A 16,127-nucleotide genomic window follows, 5' to 3' on the forward strand; every position below is an offset into this window, starting at 1 on the left:
GACCAAGTCTTACCTAAAAATTTTAATACTCTTAACTGTTTTGCTACCATACTTTTTAATTGTTTTTTTATTTTCTTCTCCAAAATGAATTCAGTATCTATTAACTTTCTAGGTGGAAGGGATGAGTCTGAGGGGGAAACAAATGGGAAAAAAATCTTTTCTAGCCTTCATGATTAAACACATTTTAGGTTAATTGTATATTGTAAAGAATAGTGAAAGCTAGATTAACCAAAACCAGGGAATTTTTTTCTGCTGGAGCAAAGATTAAACAGAAGAGTATTTTATCCTTTTGAAAATCATGCCTGAATATTTTATTCCTGGTAACTAACTAGTCAAGGTTTTGGCAGGCATGAGAACAGGGGTTACAAGTCAAAGGTTGAACGTGTGGTAAGAAGCACCCATGTGTCTCTTCCTTTTTGCTTATTTTTTTCTCTTTTTTCCAAAGTTCCTCAGAATGGTATTGCACACACCTCTGGTGGTGGCCTCAGCTAAGCGAACTTTTGATCCTGGAGCTTTAGGCTTCCTGCAGGCTTCTGAGTAGGTGTGATGATACTCAGTGCAGGGCTGATTCTGGCTCCTAGTGACTTAGGGCTGCCTATACCGCTGCTCTACCTTTCCCCACCACCACCTCACAAAGGAGGATATGAATAAAAACCCAGATTTCTTATTGCTTCCAAACGACTGCTGCCTGCTGCTTTAAGGTAGTAAGCTAAAGCTGTAATGAGGTTGTTTTCTTTACCTTTTACTTCTGAAATCTAAAGAGAGAGAGAAAGGCAGGAGATAGATTTTATTAATATAAGATTCTGATCAATTTAAATTCTATGGATTTTTTTCCAGAGTCAGTTTAAATTCATTTCTTTTGTTTCCCCAAATACAGTTAGAATTTAAAATTTTCCTTCTTTTTTTTTTTTTCCTTTTTTCCTTCTTAAAGAACAACATGTATCCTGGAGGTAGCATGGCAAGAAGGAACACTTATGTCTGTGAAAGGACCACAGATCGGTACATGGCATTGCAGAATGGAAAAGACAACAGGTAAAAGTCACAGTGTCAGTAGTAACACCTGTGCTATTGTTCTGTTAGTGCTCCTGTTGAAATGACTGCCAGTGAACAGGTCAAGAGAAAAGGAAATATAAAATAGTAAGATTGCAGCTGACCATTCTTACTAAGGCATCTCTCCTTCTATACCAGTATGGAAAAATGGGGAAATATTTAGGGAAGGCAAGAGGTAGATTTATTCCCCGGTGAATTTCTGAGTAAAATGTGATAGTATTTCCCTATAACAAAGTAGGTCAAACCACCCTAATCTAATCTTGCTGTCTCATTGTGCACCTGCTGCCTTCTCTTCCCTTTCCCTGTCCCCTACTATCAAGAAATTACTGTATCCAAACAATAAAAGCTTTATTTTTCTTGCTTTAAAGAAATGTGCCCATTTCAGTTATTCATTTAGAACCACACAATTCTTACAAGTGTTCTGTTTCAAATGGTAACAGTTGTGTTAAACTTCCTTCCATTATGAGTTGGAAGGACTCCTCATCAATACAGTACAAAGACGTGAAGCCTATTCCAATAAAGTCCTGTTCTTACTACTGTCTCTCATCATTTCCGTAGAGTGGACAGGCCATTCTCATATCTGTTTCTTCTCAATTAGCAGGCATGTAAAGTAAGTGTCTTTGTAAGACATATAAAGATAAAAACTGTGTGTAGTACCTTCCTTGAACATAAGATCCTTTAGGCTAAAAAGATAGCTAGAAATTGATTTCAGACTTAGGATTTTTTTTCTGAACTAAATCCTAATCTGCAGCTCCTTTAATATACAACAGTTAACCTGTTGATTCATGATATGCTCTAAAAGCATTTTGATGATGGTTCCAGGAAATATTTTTGGAATAATTATGAATTCTTATTGTATAAACAATGGTCAATGAACTGGACCAACACATCACACAAACTGAGTTTTTGAAAGTGAAAAGTATCTCCAGCCGTAATTATTTTATCTGAAACTGTCATACAATCACAAAAATAGTTTTTAATACCTTCTCACATACATAGAATGTGGAAGATCATTTTTGTAGAAGGCAGTGATAAATTCACCCTGTATACTTTTAATAACAATATTGTTTTATTAATCACTAATAATGCCACTAATGTTAGTTTCTTTCAAATATTTCAGTCATAAAAGGTTTTAGTCTTTTTAGATTTTTAAAAATCTAGTTCTTAAATTGTAATAAACTGCAATTTTTCTTCTTTCTTGCATTTCCATGGTCTTCTCACTTGCTGTATGTCGAAAGCCTTACGGAGATGTCTGTGAGCAGCATATCGTCTGCCAGCTCTTCTGTGGCCTCTGCTGTCCCCTCAGCACGACCCCGCCACCAGAAGTCCATGTCCACTTCTGGTCATCCTATTAAAGTTACACTGCCAACCATTAAGGACAGCTCTGAAGCTTATCGACCTGGGTAATATGTTGGTTACATTTTATTTTATTTGTTGTTAAGAGTTTTTAAAAATGTAACACTATATGAAAATAGTAGTCATCACCACATTAAGAACTTTCGATAAAGATTTAGTGTTCATGGCAGAGGAAAAGTTGAATTATAATATAAACTTATAATATATACTTTAGCTGTTATTGAAAATGTTCCTTATAATTTAAATCATCTTCTAGAGGAATTTTTTTTAAAGATTTGCTTTTAAATCCATCAAGTAAAGTATTGCTGCCTGATAAATCATTTAGGTAAATTGAATTTTTTATGATTTAAAAAAGTACGTAATACTAGACTGGGAGTGAAAACCCCTGGGTAATTGTCTTGTCTAGTTACTTGTTCTTAATAAAACTGAGCTTTCGTTTTCCTGTCAGTGAAACAGATGAACTCAAAGAGCCCATTCAAGTATAAAATTATATAATTTTTTTTAGTATTTGTTGTCTTTTTTAGGGTTTCTCAAATTCAGAATGTCTGAACACTTTAACCCTGATAGTTGGGTTTGTTCACCATATTAGTAGTGCTGTGTAGCACTGAGCTATCACTAATGCCTAAATTGGAAATAGGAATGATTTTCTTCAAAGACTTTTAATAAATAATAAAATCTATGTCCTACATTGTGAAGTAGTTTAAATAAAGAGAGCAGTAAAATAAACTGCTTTGCTCCCTGGTTTGGCATTCCTCATACTAAAAAGTCTTTGTCTTTGTTTCCATGTTCCAGTAGTATCTTAATCTTTAGTGACCAAATATTTATAAAAGGCATTTAGTTTCAAACTAAAATTTTATTCCTTCGCAAATTATATAATAAATAAAATTAACCCATGTCTCACATCTCTAATGTGAACAAATAAAACAGAGCTTAGCCACCACTCCTCCCCTTTTTCACTTTTTTAGCATGAGTGAGAGCCTTTCCTGTCCTATTCTAAATAATATATCTTAATTTGTCCCAGCAGTACAACACAGAGAGTGCCTGCTGCTTCCCCATCTGCTCATAGTATTAGTGCTGCCACTCCAGACAGGACCCGTTTTCCCCGAGGGAGTTCAAGCCGAAGCACTTTCCATGGTGAACAGCTCCGGGAGCGACGCAGCGCAGCTTATAATGGGCCACCTGCTTCACCATCCCATGAAACGGGTGCATTTGCACACGCCAGAAGGGGAACATCAACTGGTATAATAAGCAAAATCACATCCAAATTTGTTCGCAGGTCAGTACCAATATACGGTCATGTTCTGTTTCCTCTACGAATTATAAAGGAAACCTGATTTTTTGCTTGAATCTTTTTGGGGGTTTTGAAAATGGTTTCATGACATTCATTAATGAGCTGCTCTTTTACAGATAGGAAAAAAAAGTCCAAGAAGACATAATCTTTGTCCTAAACGCAGAAGAGAAAGAATAAAATAGACTAAGAATTCTAAAATTCTATAAAATAAAGTGAGAAAAGCAAAATCTTGACATTACAAATGCGACTTTTTGTTTTGTTTTTTTTTTAGAGACAGAGTCTTACTTTGTTGCCCTCGGTAGAGTGCTGTGGTATCACAGCTCACAGCAATTTCCAGCTCTTGGGCTTAGGTGATTCTCTTGCCTCAGCCTCCCGAGTAGCTGGGACTACGGGTGCTCACCAGCTATTTTTTTGTTGCAGTTTGGCAGGGCCAGGTTTGAACCCGCCACCCTCAGTATATGGGGCCGGCGCCCTACCCATTGAGTCACCCTGAGTAGGAACACACCAGTTTTGTGTTAAATAAAAGAACGAGATCATAGAATAAATAAATAAATTAATTAATTAAAATAAAAATGTGCATTTTAACAAAAAGATGATCTCGTATTTAAAAGCCTTGATTTAGAAAAAAGAATTAAATATGAGCATACATGTATCCTTCAATATTATTTATATTAAAAATACTTTTTAATTGTTCACTAATATAGTTTATCTTTTTTCTTCTTTATACAAAAAGCCTGCATACTAGAGTCACATAGATTACTTACATAATGTTATATCATAAAATCATAACATCAAAACAAAGTAAACACAATGAATACATACAGAGTTCTAATCTAGTAATAAAGTTCAGTTTGTACCCTTTTTAAAAAGGAACCATATATGTACAGTACACGGTGATACCAGTAGCTGAACACAGTGCAGGTTGATGTAAATTTGACCATTACTAAGTCCCACTAACTGCCTACTTAAACCCTGTTATGTACAATGCACTTTGCTAGGTGCAGAGCAGGATGTGAAGATGGATAAGGCAGCATCTCTGCCCTCCAGATTCTTGCCATCTTAGAAGGAGCAGACATGTAAACAACTAGCCATGATACAAAGCAGAATGTGTGATAAAAGCAGAATGTGTGGGCAACTTGCAGAGAGGGGTGCAGAGAAGGGCCCAGTAGTTTCTGTCTAAGGGAGGAAGTGAAGGCTCCATAGCTTGAAGCTATATGAGCTGAGCCTTCGCTGATGTGTAAGACATCATTATATTTTCTTTAAGGAATCATTAATTAAGTACTCAATTTTCAGTGTTATTGGTGTTCCTTGGATTTCAGAATGGATGTGGAAAAGAGAAGCAGCTGGCTTGGTGCCTATAGCACAGTGGTTACAACACTAGCCACATACACCAAGGCTGGCGGGTTCAAACCTGGCCCAGGCCAGCTAAACAACAACAGCTGCAATAAGAAATAGCCGGACATCGTGGCAGGTGCCTGTAGTCCCAGGTACTTGGGAGGCTGAAGCAAGAGAATTGCTTACGCCCAAGAGTTTGAGGTTCCTGTGAGCTGTGTCACCATGGCACTCTACTGAGGGCAACCTAGTGAGACTCTGTCTCAAAAAAGAAAAGAAAAGAGAAGCAGCTTTAGTCTCTTACCTTGTCATGGAGTTATTTATAGGCTCACTTCGTAGATCAGTTTGCCCAGGATTACACAACTGAATTTAAAACTTTATATTTATTTGTTTATTTATTGTCTACCCTCAATAGAGTGCGGTGATATCATAGCTCACAGCAACCTCAAACTTTTGGGTTCAAGCAATCCTCTCACCTCAGCCTCCTGAGTAGCTGGGACTACAGGTGCCTACCACAATACCTGGCTAATTTTTTTTTAGAGATGGGGGTCTCACTCATGCTCAGGCTGGTCTCAAACTCATAAGCTCAAGCGATCCACCCTCTTCAGCCTTCCAGAATACTAGGATTACAGGCATGAGCCATTGTGCCCAGCTATTTATTTATTTTGAGATAGAGTCTTAACTCTTGTTGCCCTGGGTAGAGAGCCATGGCATTGTAGCTCACAGCAACCTCAAACTCTTGGGTTCAAGTGATCCTTTTGCCTCAGCCTCCCAAGTAAGTAGGACTACAGGTGCCCACCACTACACCAGCTAGTTTTTCTATTTTTAGTAAAGATGGGGTTTCACTCTTGCTCAGGCTGGTCCTTGAACTCCTGAACTCAAGTAATCCACCCACCTTGGCCTCCTGGAGTGCAAGGATTATAGGCATGAGCCATTTTATCCAGCCTGAATTTAAAACTTTAAATCCTCAAGTGTAGCATTCGTTTCTAAGCCTATCAGTCAGAGAGTTTGTGCCCTTTTTTACCTTGCAGCATGACAACTTGATTGACAAGGAGCTGAAAGCTCACTAACAGAGTCAACATAGAAGTTAGGTGATGACCATCTGCAGGGTACTAGTCGGATTATCAGTAGTTCCTGCTTTGGGAATTTGGCTGACTAAGGCTATTTTGAAAAGCCAGTACTTTCTCATTGTTAAGCCAGGATTAATTTTAATAGAGAAAAACAGTTTTGAAATTAATGCTTGATTAAAAATTATGCATTAAGCATTGTACAAAACATTTCTCGTTACCTTGCAATAAAAATTTAGATTCTAGAGAAACCTTAGTAAAGAATACTCTAGACAGGTAGTCAAGAAACAGAATGTCAGAGTACAAAAGTGCCTTAGAGAAGGTCTGTTGGGAGGTTTGGAAATAAATTGCCATACAGTCATTTAACAAGTATTTGAATTGTCCTAGGCCTGGTTGATTCATCAGGGTTGTAGAGACTGATACAGCTCCTTCCTATAAGCTACTTAGTATCTCGAAACATCCCACACAGTTGAAACCTTTTTCTCACTGGGCTCTTGTTTCCTCCCACCTCACAAGCTCGCCATCCCTTCTCAGGCTCCTTTGCTGCTGCTTTTCAGGTCCCCTCCCCAGGCTAAATATCAGAATGCCCAAGGGCTCAGTCTTTGGACACATTCTCCTCTCCGGTTTTCCTCACTGCCTCGGTGATCTCATTCAGGCACATGACATTAGATTCCATCTATGAACAACTCCCAGATACACTCATATATCTTTAGCCCAGATCTTTGTCCTGAACTGCAGACTCATATATCCAATCGCCTGCTCAGTCTCTCCTCTTGGATGTGTTATGGACTCCCAGAATGTGTTCAAAATTCAACTCCCAATGCTCTTCCCAAATTCTCATTCTTTACCACTTTAGGAAATGGCAGCTCCACCTTTTCAGTTGCTCAGACCACAGCCTTTGTGTTACTCATGTTACCTGTCTCATACCCAGTGTCAGAGCCTGGGCTTTCCTACCCTCCTAGCCTTCCTAGGATCTGACTGCTTCCGTCACTCTCACCACTGCCTTCACGACCTAAGCCACTATCAATCTTGCACGTCCCACCTTCTGTCCATGTTCTATTATGTTTTCAGCAGTGTAAGTCTGATTGTGTCACTCCTTGATTTTTAAAGCCCTTGATTAGTTTTTATCTTGCTCAGAATACAATTCAAAGCCCTCACAGTGGCCTACAAGGCCCTGTGTTGTCTGGCCGCCTATTTCTGCTCTGACCTCTTTTTCTTTTTCTTTTTCTTTTTTTTTTTTTTGTTGTTGTTGGTTCCACACCAGCCACATAGGCACCTGACTGTCAAGTATACCAGGCGTACCCACTTCAGGATTTTGTCCTTGCTCTGCCTGGAATTCTCTGCCCCAGATACTTGCGTGGCTTAACTTCTTCTGTGTCAAACCTTATGATTTTCTAACGATAGTTCATTCTTACGTAGGGACTAATCCAGTTTGTTCAGTCGAATATATATCGCTATATGGAAGGTATTCGTTGTTTTAAGTTCTGAGTGTTAGAGAGCTATGCTACACTGCATGATGCTGTCATAGCCAGCTGTGCCTTCTGTAGCCCCATCTGCATCCCACCATGGCTACCGAAAGCAGACTTCCTGGGCTAATTGAAATAATGCAAGTAGCAGGCAATTCCTAATTCCTAAGGTTTGGTAACAGTGGAATAGACACGTGCTAACAGTGAGTTATAAGGCAAAATATAAATAGGACAGAAAGGTCCAGTGAGACTTATGCCTCTTCCTATTAGAGCAATTTTATCTTAGTAGCAGGAGTCAACCATCAACTCTGTTTTTCTTAGAAAGTTGTTGTATTGGCTTTTTGCATGAATCAGTTCATCTACATATACCTGACAGTGTACTTTTCATTTTGAACCCGCTCAAAAATGTTTTATTTCTTTTAGTGTGCTATAATAAAATAAATTTATATAGATGTCATTGAATTTTACTGTACTTCCTAATAAAAATGGCAGTTACTAAAAATAGAAATTTAAGATACTCAATTAAAGTGAGAGTAAATTTTATTATCCTTTAATTCAGATAGAAAAATATTTTTTACACAATATGTTTGTTAAGAAAGGCCTACAATTAAAGACCCTGAGATGCATGAAGCATTCATATTCTTAACAACCACCTGAAGTTTAGAGCTTGCTGTGTTGGATGTGTCTTATTAACTTGAGGTGGGGGAGAGTGGCACTGATTTTATTCCTGTTACCTTCATTTCACATAAGTAATGGAAATGTTTCTGGAACGCTAAAACACTAAGACAATAGTAACTTGAGAATTCACATTGGTCATTTTTCCAGGTTATTTTGCTCTCTATCACAAAATATTTAATTATCATTAAAAATGACAAAGTAGTAATTATATTCAACACAAGGACAATTAGTAGTGTTTTTCTGATTTTATTTCACAGGTGGATATCCAGGTAAGATTAGTTGTGTTTTTGTTTGAGATTGAATCTGTGTTTTTCGTTTCACCTGCTTGGATAGACTTGATTTGCTGTAACATTTTATCATGTGCATGAATTATTAACTTAATGACTGAAATAAATTAATTGCTTATTTTAAAATTGGTATTTATTTTGAGAAATACATGTGTTGAGCTTTATTTCTGACTCAAGTTTAATTTATATTTTTCTAAATTGAGCGACTACTAGAATTGTATGTAATAACAAATGTGGAGTTGAATCTTGCTGTTGATAATTATTAGTTTTAACTTTAGATTAAACTAAACCAAAAGACAAATTGTGACTTAAAATTGTGACTAGGAATTGGAGGATCATGTGAAAAACAATTGTAAACTTTCACCTAGTAACTCCTTTTGACAATACCCAGTAGACGCTCAATAAATGAGAGTTACATGTGGTTCTGATGAAAAGCGTGAGAAGTCGTAACAGACTGACTAATGATAGAAAACTGTCATGGTAGACGTTTGCTCAGCAAGTTAATTTTAAAGTCATTTTAGATATAGGTTTTCTTGATATATTTTTCACTTTTATCATTAAATCTCAACCTTCACTTTGTTTTGAGGGATCCAAGTGAAGGCGAAGCCAGTGGCAGAACCGACACCTCAAGGTGAGGAGCCACTATTGATACTTCGCTGCTAGGTCCCTGGGTCTGAAAGCGCACTCTGGAAATACGCACAGCACTTAATACTCATGAATAGAACTAATGACTAAATAGCATGTATATTTAAAATTCTTACATTGGGGGGTTTCTGTTGCCTAGCATTTAAGTTAATCAACTTTAAGTTTGTTTTCTATTATTTTGAATTGTATACTTGGTAAAGAAATAGCCTTCCTATTTTATAAAATATGTTGTAGTAGAAGAATTAATGTGTGGTGATCTTTTTCTCAGTAAAATGGTGTAACCAAAATTAGTCTGAGTCAAATAGCATAAATAACACAGAACACTGAGATAACTATGTGGGGAGATTTGATGGTAATACAGTATATTTTAGATAAGAATTCAGTGTTGGGCCACATTTAAAAACTATCCTGTGTGCTTTATGTTGGTTTATTGTTTGACAATTAGTAATAATTGTGTATTCATTCTGATGAGGGGTTTCAAACTGGAGCACTATCAGAATCACAGAAGGGACCTGATAAAAACCATTGCTGGAGCCCCCAGCTGGGCTTCTTATTTGGGGGGCTGGCATTTGTAGTTCTACAAATTCCCTGGGGGTGCTAATGCTGCTGCTTCAGGGACCACATTATGGACATGTTAGTACTTATGTTCACATTTTATAAATGGGAAATTTAAGAAATGAAGGCGTTAAGTTATCTTGAGTATACACGAGCATTAGTGATACAGTATAAATCTTAGAACCAACAAGTAATCCCACAGTAGAGCAGACATCTGGCTTCATTTAGGAGCTATTATGACCAGCTGAACACAAACCTTCAATTTAACCTCTACTTTTTAAAATTATTCAAAATATAAAACACAGTTTTATATTTTGGAAAAACTTTATTAGGCATTCCTATGTAGCCTTTTCTTTATAAACCACATTATATTTATGTTTTATTATTAATAGCTGCTGCATTTCTTTGTGAAGTTAGGTACCTGAGTCACCATAGTAGGAAGCCAAAAGGAGGAAAGATGATACTTTTAAGCTTCATCTGCCTTTTTTTTTTTTTTGAGACAAAGTCTTACTCTGTCACCCTCGGTAGAGTGTCATGGCGTCATAGGTCACAATAATCTCAAATTCTTGGGCTTGAGCAATCGTCTTGCCTCAGTCTCCCAAGTAGCTGGGACTACAAGTCTGTGCAAACTACACCCCGATAGTTTTTCTATTCTTAGTAGAGACAGGGTCTCATTTTTGTTTAGGCTGGTCTCAAACTTGTGAGCTCAAGCAGTCCACCTGCCTGAGTCTCCCAGAGTGCTAGGGTTTTTTCTTCTGCCTTTTAAATAAATATGGAAGACTTTTAGCCCCTCTTCTACTTAGTCTTTATGTTTAAAGCCCCTCCTTGAATCTCATCCTATATTTCTACTAAAGTTTTCTTTGAGATACTTAATGTATGTAATGTAATGTAATCTATGTAATGTCACAAGTGGCCGATTTCAGGCTAATACTAAAATTAATTTTCATGCATTTTTATCCTTTTAATATGTGTACATAAGAATTTAGTAACTCATTTTTTTATAAATGTTTACAAAGCATTTTTCACTTTCCCTTTGGTAGTTGTTAAGCTTTGGTTTCCTTTTTTTGCTTTTGAACAAAGACTTACTGAATACAAACTACAAGGTACTTGCTATTCATTTAATCCTCTCAACAACCAGCTTAAAAAATACCCATTTCATAAATAGACTTGATGAAATTTAAAAAAATACCCATTTCACAGATGAAGAAACAATAAGGAACATAGGGAGGGTGAAAATAGTTCTAATGAGGTTCTGTCGTTTTTGAGAGACAGTGTAGTACGATGCGTAGAAATACAGATGCCTGAACCACAGGTCACAGGTTTGAGCTGTGTCTACACTTAGGTTGCTGTGTGGCTTTGGGAGGTGACTTCAACGCTTTCTGCCTCCACTTCCTCATCCTGACCGCCTTGTAGGGTAGTTGTGAGGGATAAGTGAGTAAATGTTACATGTTGTGCCCTTAGGACAGTTCCCGCACATAGTAAGTACTCAGTAAATGTTAGCTGTTAGTCTGCGGGTATCCACATTCCTGGGAGCAGTTGATATTATCAGTGGAAATGTCTGCAAGACTACACACAGAAAAGCATCTTGGGTGGAATGGAAGGAAAACTAAACTTCACTTTCAACCCATTATTTCTGAGTCTTGGAAAAATAATTTTAAGTTTCCTAGCCATCACTTCTGTTTTTAAAATGAGTACTCAATCAAGAGATCTCATAGGTCCCTTCCAGCATGCCAATTCCATCACCAGAGTTATGTGAGTGACCCTAATAAATGACTCTGATAGCGTCTGTGAACCCAAAGAGTCCTGTGGCACAGTGGCTTAGATTCAATAGGGAAAAGAGAATAATAAAGACAAGGAAATAAATATTTTTAACAATCCTTAGCAATTTATTTTCTCTTCCTTTGTCTTTCTTTACGTTCTCAAACTTACATAGTTTGCAGAGCTGTGAGGGCTCAAATACCTAGGAATGAAGAGGCTGGTATATATAAAATGATGTAAATGCACATATGAATGTACATTATAGTATTGATATGAAATGTATATGTTTAATACGTGTGTGTAGTATATTATAAACTCCTTTCAAAATAATATTTCTTTCTTAAATCACAGATATGTGAGATAGGTTATTAAGTTAAAATTGCAGCATCTGTATTTGGGTAACTGCTCAACAAATTTAATTACAGGGGCCTCTCATGAATAATCTGTTAACTTCACCACTTTACCTTCAAATAATTATTTGAAATAGGTTTTCTGGACCTATATTATTTGTGGGTATTTGGGGATACCTACAATAAGTAAAACCCAGTGAGGCTAATTCATTTCACAAGTATGTGTTAGTCATCTACCATGTGCCCAGCACAGTTCTAGATGCCTGAGATATGTCAATGAACAAAATAGACAAAGCTTCTTTTCTTCTCTTTTTTTTGAGACAGAGTCTCGCTTATGTCACCCTGGGTAGAGTGCTCTGGCATCACAGCTCACAGCAACCTCAAACTCTTGGGCTTAAGCAATTCTCTTGTCTCAGCCTCCCAAGTAGCTGGGACTACAGGCACCTGCCACAACGCCCGGCTATTTTTTGGTTGCAGTTGTCTTTGTTGTTTGGCAGGCCCAAGCTGGGTTCAAACCTGCCAGCTCACTGAGATAGGCGCCGAGCCTAGACAAAGCTTCTTGTTCTTCTGAAGTTGACAATCTGGTGATAGATTCAGATAAGAAATAATAAACCTAATAAATAGGTTAAATAGTATTATCAGAATGTGATCAGCACTATAAAGAAAAAAATAGAACAGGGTAAAGGGAGTTGGCCATGCTAGGGTAGGAGTCGGGGTACCATAACGTAGTCAGGGAAGGCCTCAAGGGGAAAGTGAGCAGAGAATTTAAAAAATAAGGCAGTTAATCCTGTAGCCATAGGGTAGGGGAGGAGGGTATTCCTGGCACAGGGAGCAGCCTATGCAGCAGCCTTAGGCAGTGTGTTTAAGGAACAGTTTGGAGGCCAGAGTGTCCTCAACAGATTGAACAAGGAGTAAAATGATAGGGCTAGGGTGGGGGGAGGAGAAGCTGGAGTCTAGGACACGTAGAGCCCTGTGGACAAGTTTAAAGATGTCATTAGTGAAATGAGAGCGCATGAGAATACTGAGAGTGTGGGATCATCTGACATCTTCACATAATTGCAACAAAACATTTATTTTCAACATTATTGGGTAGAAATTATTTTCTTTCCCTCTGTAGTTGTTACTTTACTCCTCCTCAAAAAGGACAGGAGAAAGGAATTTTTTCTTTATATTTCAAAAATGTATATTTACAAACAATATCAGTAGTCCCTGTTGTGTGTATATGCGTATGTATACATATATATATAGCTATGCAGACAGTGGGTATATATAATGGAAAATCTGCTTTTGCAAAATTTAATAGAGAAATATGGAAGGAACTAAAAAAAAGCATTAAGTTCTTCATTTTCAGTTGCAGTCTTGTTTCCCACAAACAAATATATATAAGAAAATATGCTATTTTATGTGGAAGATATTAAAAGTCAAAACAGATGGCATCTGTTTTTGTAAGAGCAAGATAACATAAATCTTTGTATCTTTTTAAAGGCACTGAATTATGACCACTTAAATTTTATATGTGTTTTGATTTCTTTGCTGAGCGGAACTTTTGTTTTCATCCTTTTCCTTTGCCCTCTTTTTTCCAGAAGTACGTCAGGGGAACCAAAAGAAAGAGACAAGGAAGAGGGTAAAGATTCCAAACCGCGTTCTTTGCGGTTCACGTGGAGCATGAAGACCACTAGTTCAATGGACCCTAATGACATGATGAGAGAAATCCGAAAAGTGTTAGATGCAAATAACTGTGATTATGAACAAAAAGAGAGGTTTTTACTTTTCTGTGTCCATGGAGATGCTAGACAGGACAGCCTGGTGCAGTGGGAGATGGAAGTCTGCAAGTTGCCACGGCTGTCACTTAATGGGGTCCGATTCAAACGAATATCTGGAACATCTATTGCCTTTAAGAACATTGCATCCAAAATAGCGAATGAGCTTAAGCTGTAAAGAAATCCAAATTTACAAGATCAGGGAAGATACATCCATATAAGAGGTACAGTTTTTGAATGTACTGGTAATGCCTAATGTGGTCCACCTGTGAATCTCCCCATGTAGAATTTGCCCTTAATGCAATAAGGTTATACATAGTTATGAACTGTAAAATTGAAGTCAGTATGAACTATAATAAATATCTGTAGCTTAAAAAGTAGGTTCACATGTACAGGTAAGTATATTGTGTATTTCTGTTCATTTCTGTTTATAGAGTTGTATAATAAAACATGATTGCTTAAAAACTTGTATAGTTGTCTAGATTTCTGCACATAAATGTACGTTTAATGCTTTGAGTTGAAAATGTTCTCCCCTGTTACTTACATTCTGGTGGGTTTTTTAAATTCTTACCTCCATCATGCAATTTTGAAAATTGTGTCCAGAATTAAAAGTGCACAAAAATAGTCTTTACAATTATAGCATGGACTTTTTAAAATAATTTTAAGATTGTATTTAAATCTAAACCAGTAGCTGATAAGTAGACCAGCTTTCTCATACACAGAATTACTCCTGCTTATCTCTGCTCTGATCCTCGTTACCAAACAAGGCTTAGTTGAGAAGAGACAAAAGGTTTACAGTGTTGGCACTTAGAGTTACTTAAAATAAGTGTGTGAAAATAAATAATAGCTTTGCCTGAGCTAACTGGGGAGAAAGTTAAATCTACATCGAGTTTCTTTCAAACTTTGAAGTGTTTTCTGACCCACTGCTAATTGTAGCAGCAAAATTAAAAAGAAACAATACTTTATCCGGCTATTATAATGTAAACTGTCACTTAGGTTTGCTGCCTTCAGAATACCACGATAAAATTGCGGGAATATTATACTATTGGGACTGTTTCATAGCACAAATTCATCTTTACAGTGTTGATCAATGCATCAGTTAAGAAATAATGCCACCTCAGGAATTAACTGGCATTGGGAACATTTGCCTCATTCTCCCTCCTCTCTGTCCACCGCTGCCATTGTAATATCTGTAACTACTTAAGAGACTTGTGGGCAAAACATACTATTTATAAATGTATATGATTGATTTGCGCTTACGTGGTTGTTCAGTTTGTTCCCATGTAACATTTGTTTTAAATATTTTGCCAGGTTTCTTGTATTTATTCCACATCATTATGCCTATAATGTGTGGCTTTGTAATTGGGCATTTGCCTACTTGTTTTTCATAATTAGTGATATATGCTATGTAAAATCACTAGTAAAGGTACATTTTAATACTTGTTATTTTATACTGAATTAGCCTTGGAGGTTGACTGTGCAATGTTATTTAATGTTGTAATTACTGTAATATCAAAATATGGGCCCCCATCTGCACACTCCTGAGAAATAGAAAGTGTATTCAAATTTTATCAGTTTAAAGAAAAATAAAGCTGTGATAAATACTGTAATTCTAACCTACATTAGAAAGCTCTAAGTGTAGGTGATGTGCCATTCCACGATGGCTTCCAGACTAGGGTGAATTTTACATTCTGTACTGTACTGTGATGTAGCTTTCTTCTGTAACAGTTCTGTTCTAAAATGAAGTGTATTTTTGCCTTAGCAAAGGGTGATGTTTGGGAAAAAAAAAACTGTGTAGCCCCTTTTTAACCCAGTGTTCATTCAAAAAAATTTGATGCAAATCTTTATTCACTTTCACTGGTGCACACTGAGATTTTACTTGAACCGTTCTCATAATAAAGCACTTGTCTTTTGCTCTTTATCAGAATGTGAATTACCTGTCTTCTGGTATGAAAGTATTCTGTATGAGGAGTTTGTATTATGTGTTTTAAATTTAGTTGGCAAGGGGTGAAGCTATGTAGATTTTCAAGATGCCATTATGACAAGAAAATTTAACCCTCTTATAGAAATTTCTGTTGTTGAAAGACTTTAAAGAAAAATAGTCCTCATGCCTTTTCCAAAGTAGAAACTGATGTTTTTTACATTCTCTCACTCTAGCCAACTCTTCTATGTTTGTGGAAAGGAATTTTACTTCATTGTTTTTTATGAAAACTGAAATCTTGATAGTCACTCTAGAGTTTTCATTTTATGTGTTCACGACAACATAAATATTTTTGAAGATTTAGAGGAATTTTTCAGTATGTTCGCATAAATAAATATCAGTTTATGTTCACTGGCTATGTGATACCAGGATTTCCTTGGCTTCTGTTGAAATATTATTTGATGGCTCGGCGCCTGTGGCTCAAGTAGCTAAGGCGCAGCCACGTACACCCAAGGTGGTGGGTTTGAATCCAGCCCGGGCCCGCCAAACAACAATGATAGCTGCAACCAAAAAATATAGCCGGGCGTTGTGGCGGGCGCCTGTGGTCCCAG

The 16,127-nt window shown here is 37.0% G+C and overlaps 1 protein-coding gene across 3 annotated transcripts in view; it reads left to right on the top strand.

The window, feature by feature from the left end:
* MARK1 (microtubule affinity regulating kinase 1) overlaps positions 1 to 15,516 on the top strand; it is an 81,396-nt gene extending 65,880 nt beyond the window's left edge. The window contains exons 13-17 of one of the 3 annotated variants that reach the window (XM_012805883.2): positions 932 to 1,032; positions 2,289 to 2,453; positions 3,428 to 3,682; positions 9,114 to 9,158; positions 13,419 to 15,516. In XM_012805883.2, coding sequence (XP_012661337.1) covers positions 932 to 1,032; positions 2,289 to 2,453; positions 3,428 to 3,682; positions 9,114 to 9,158; positions 13,419 to 13,773 — 921 coding nt within the window. In that variant the 3' untranslated portion in view covers positions 13,774 to 15,516. The remainder of the gene's footprint in view (positions 1 to 931; positions 1,033 to 2,288; positions 2,454 to 3,427; positions 3,683 to 9,113; positions 9,159 to 13,418) is intronic. The other 2 variants (XM_012805884.2, XM_012805885.2) reach the window with 2 other exon arrangements.
* Positions 15,517 to 16,127: the final 611 nt, after the last annotated feature.

Source organism: Otolemur garnettii, unplaced genomic scaffold, assembly GCF_000181295.1.
Source record: "Otolemur garnettii isolate 467f Iridium unplaced genomic scaffold, OtoGar3 scaffold00045, whole genome shotgun sequence".
Taxonomy (NCBI): Eukaryota; Metazoa; Chordata; class Mammalia; order Primates; family Galagidae; genus Otolemur; species Otolemur garnettii.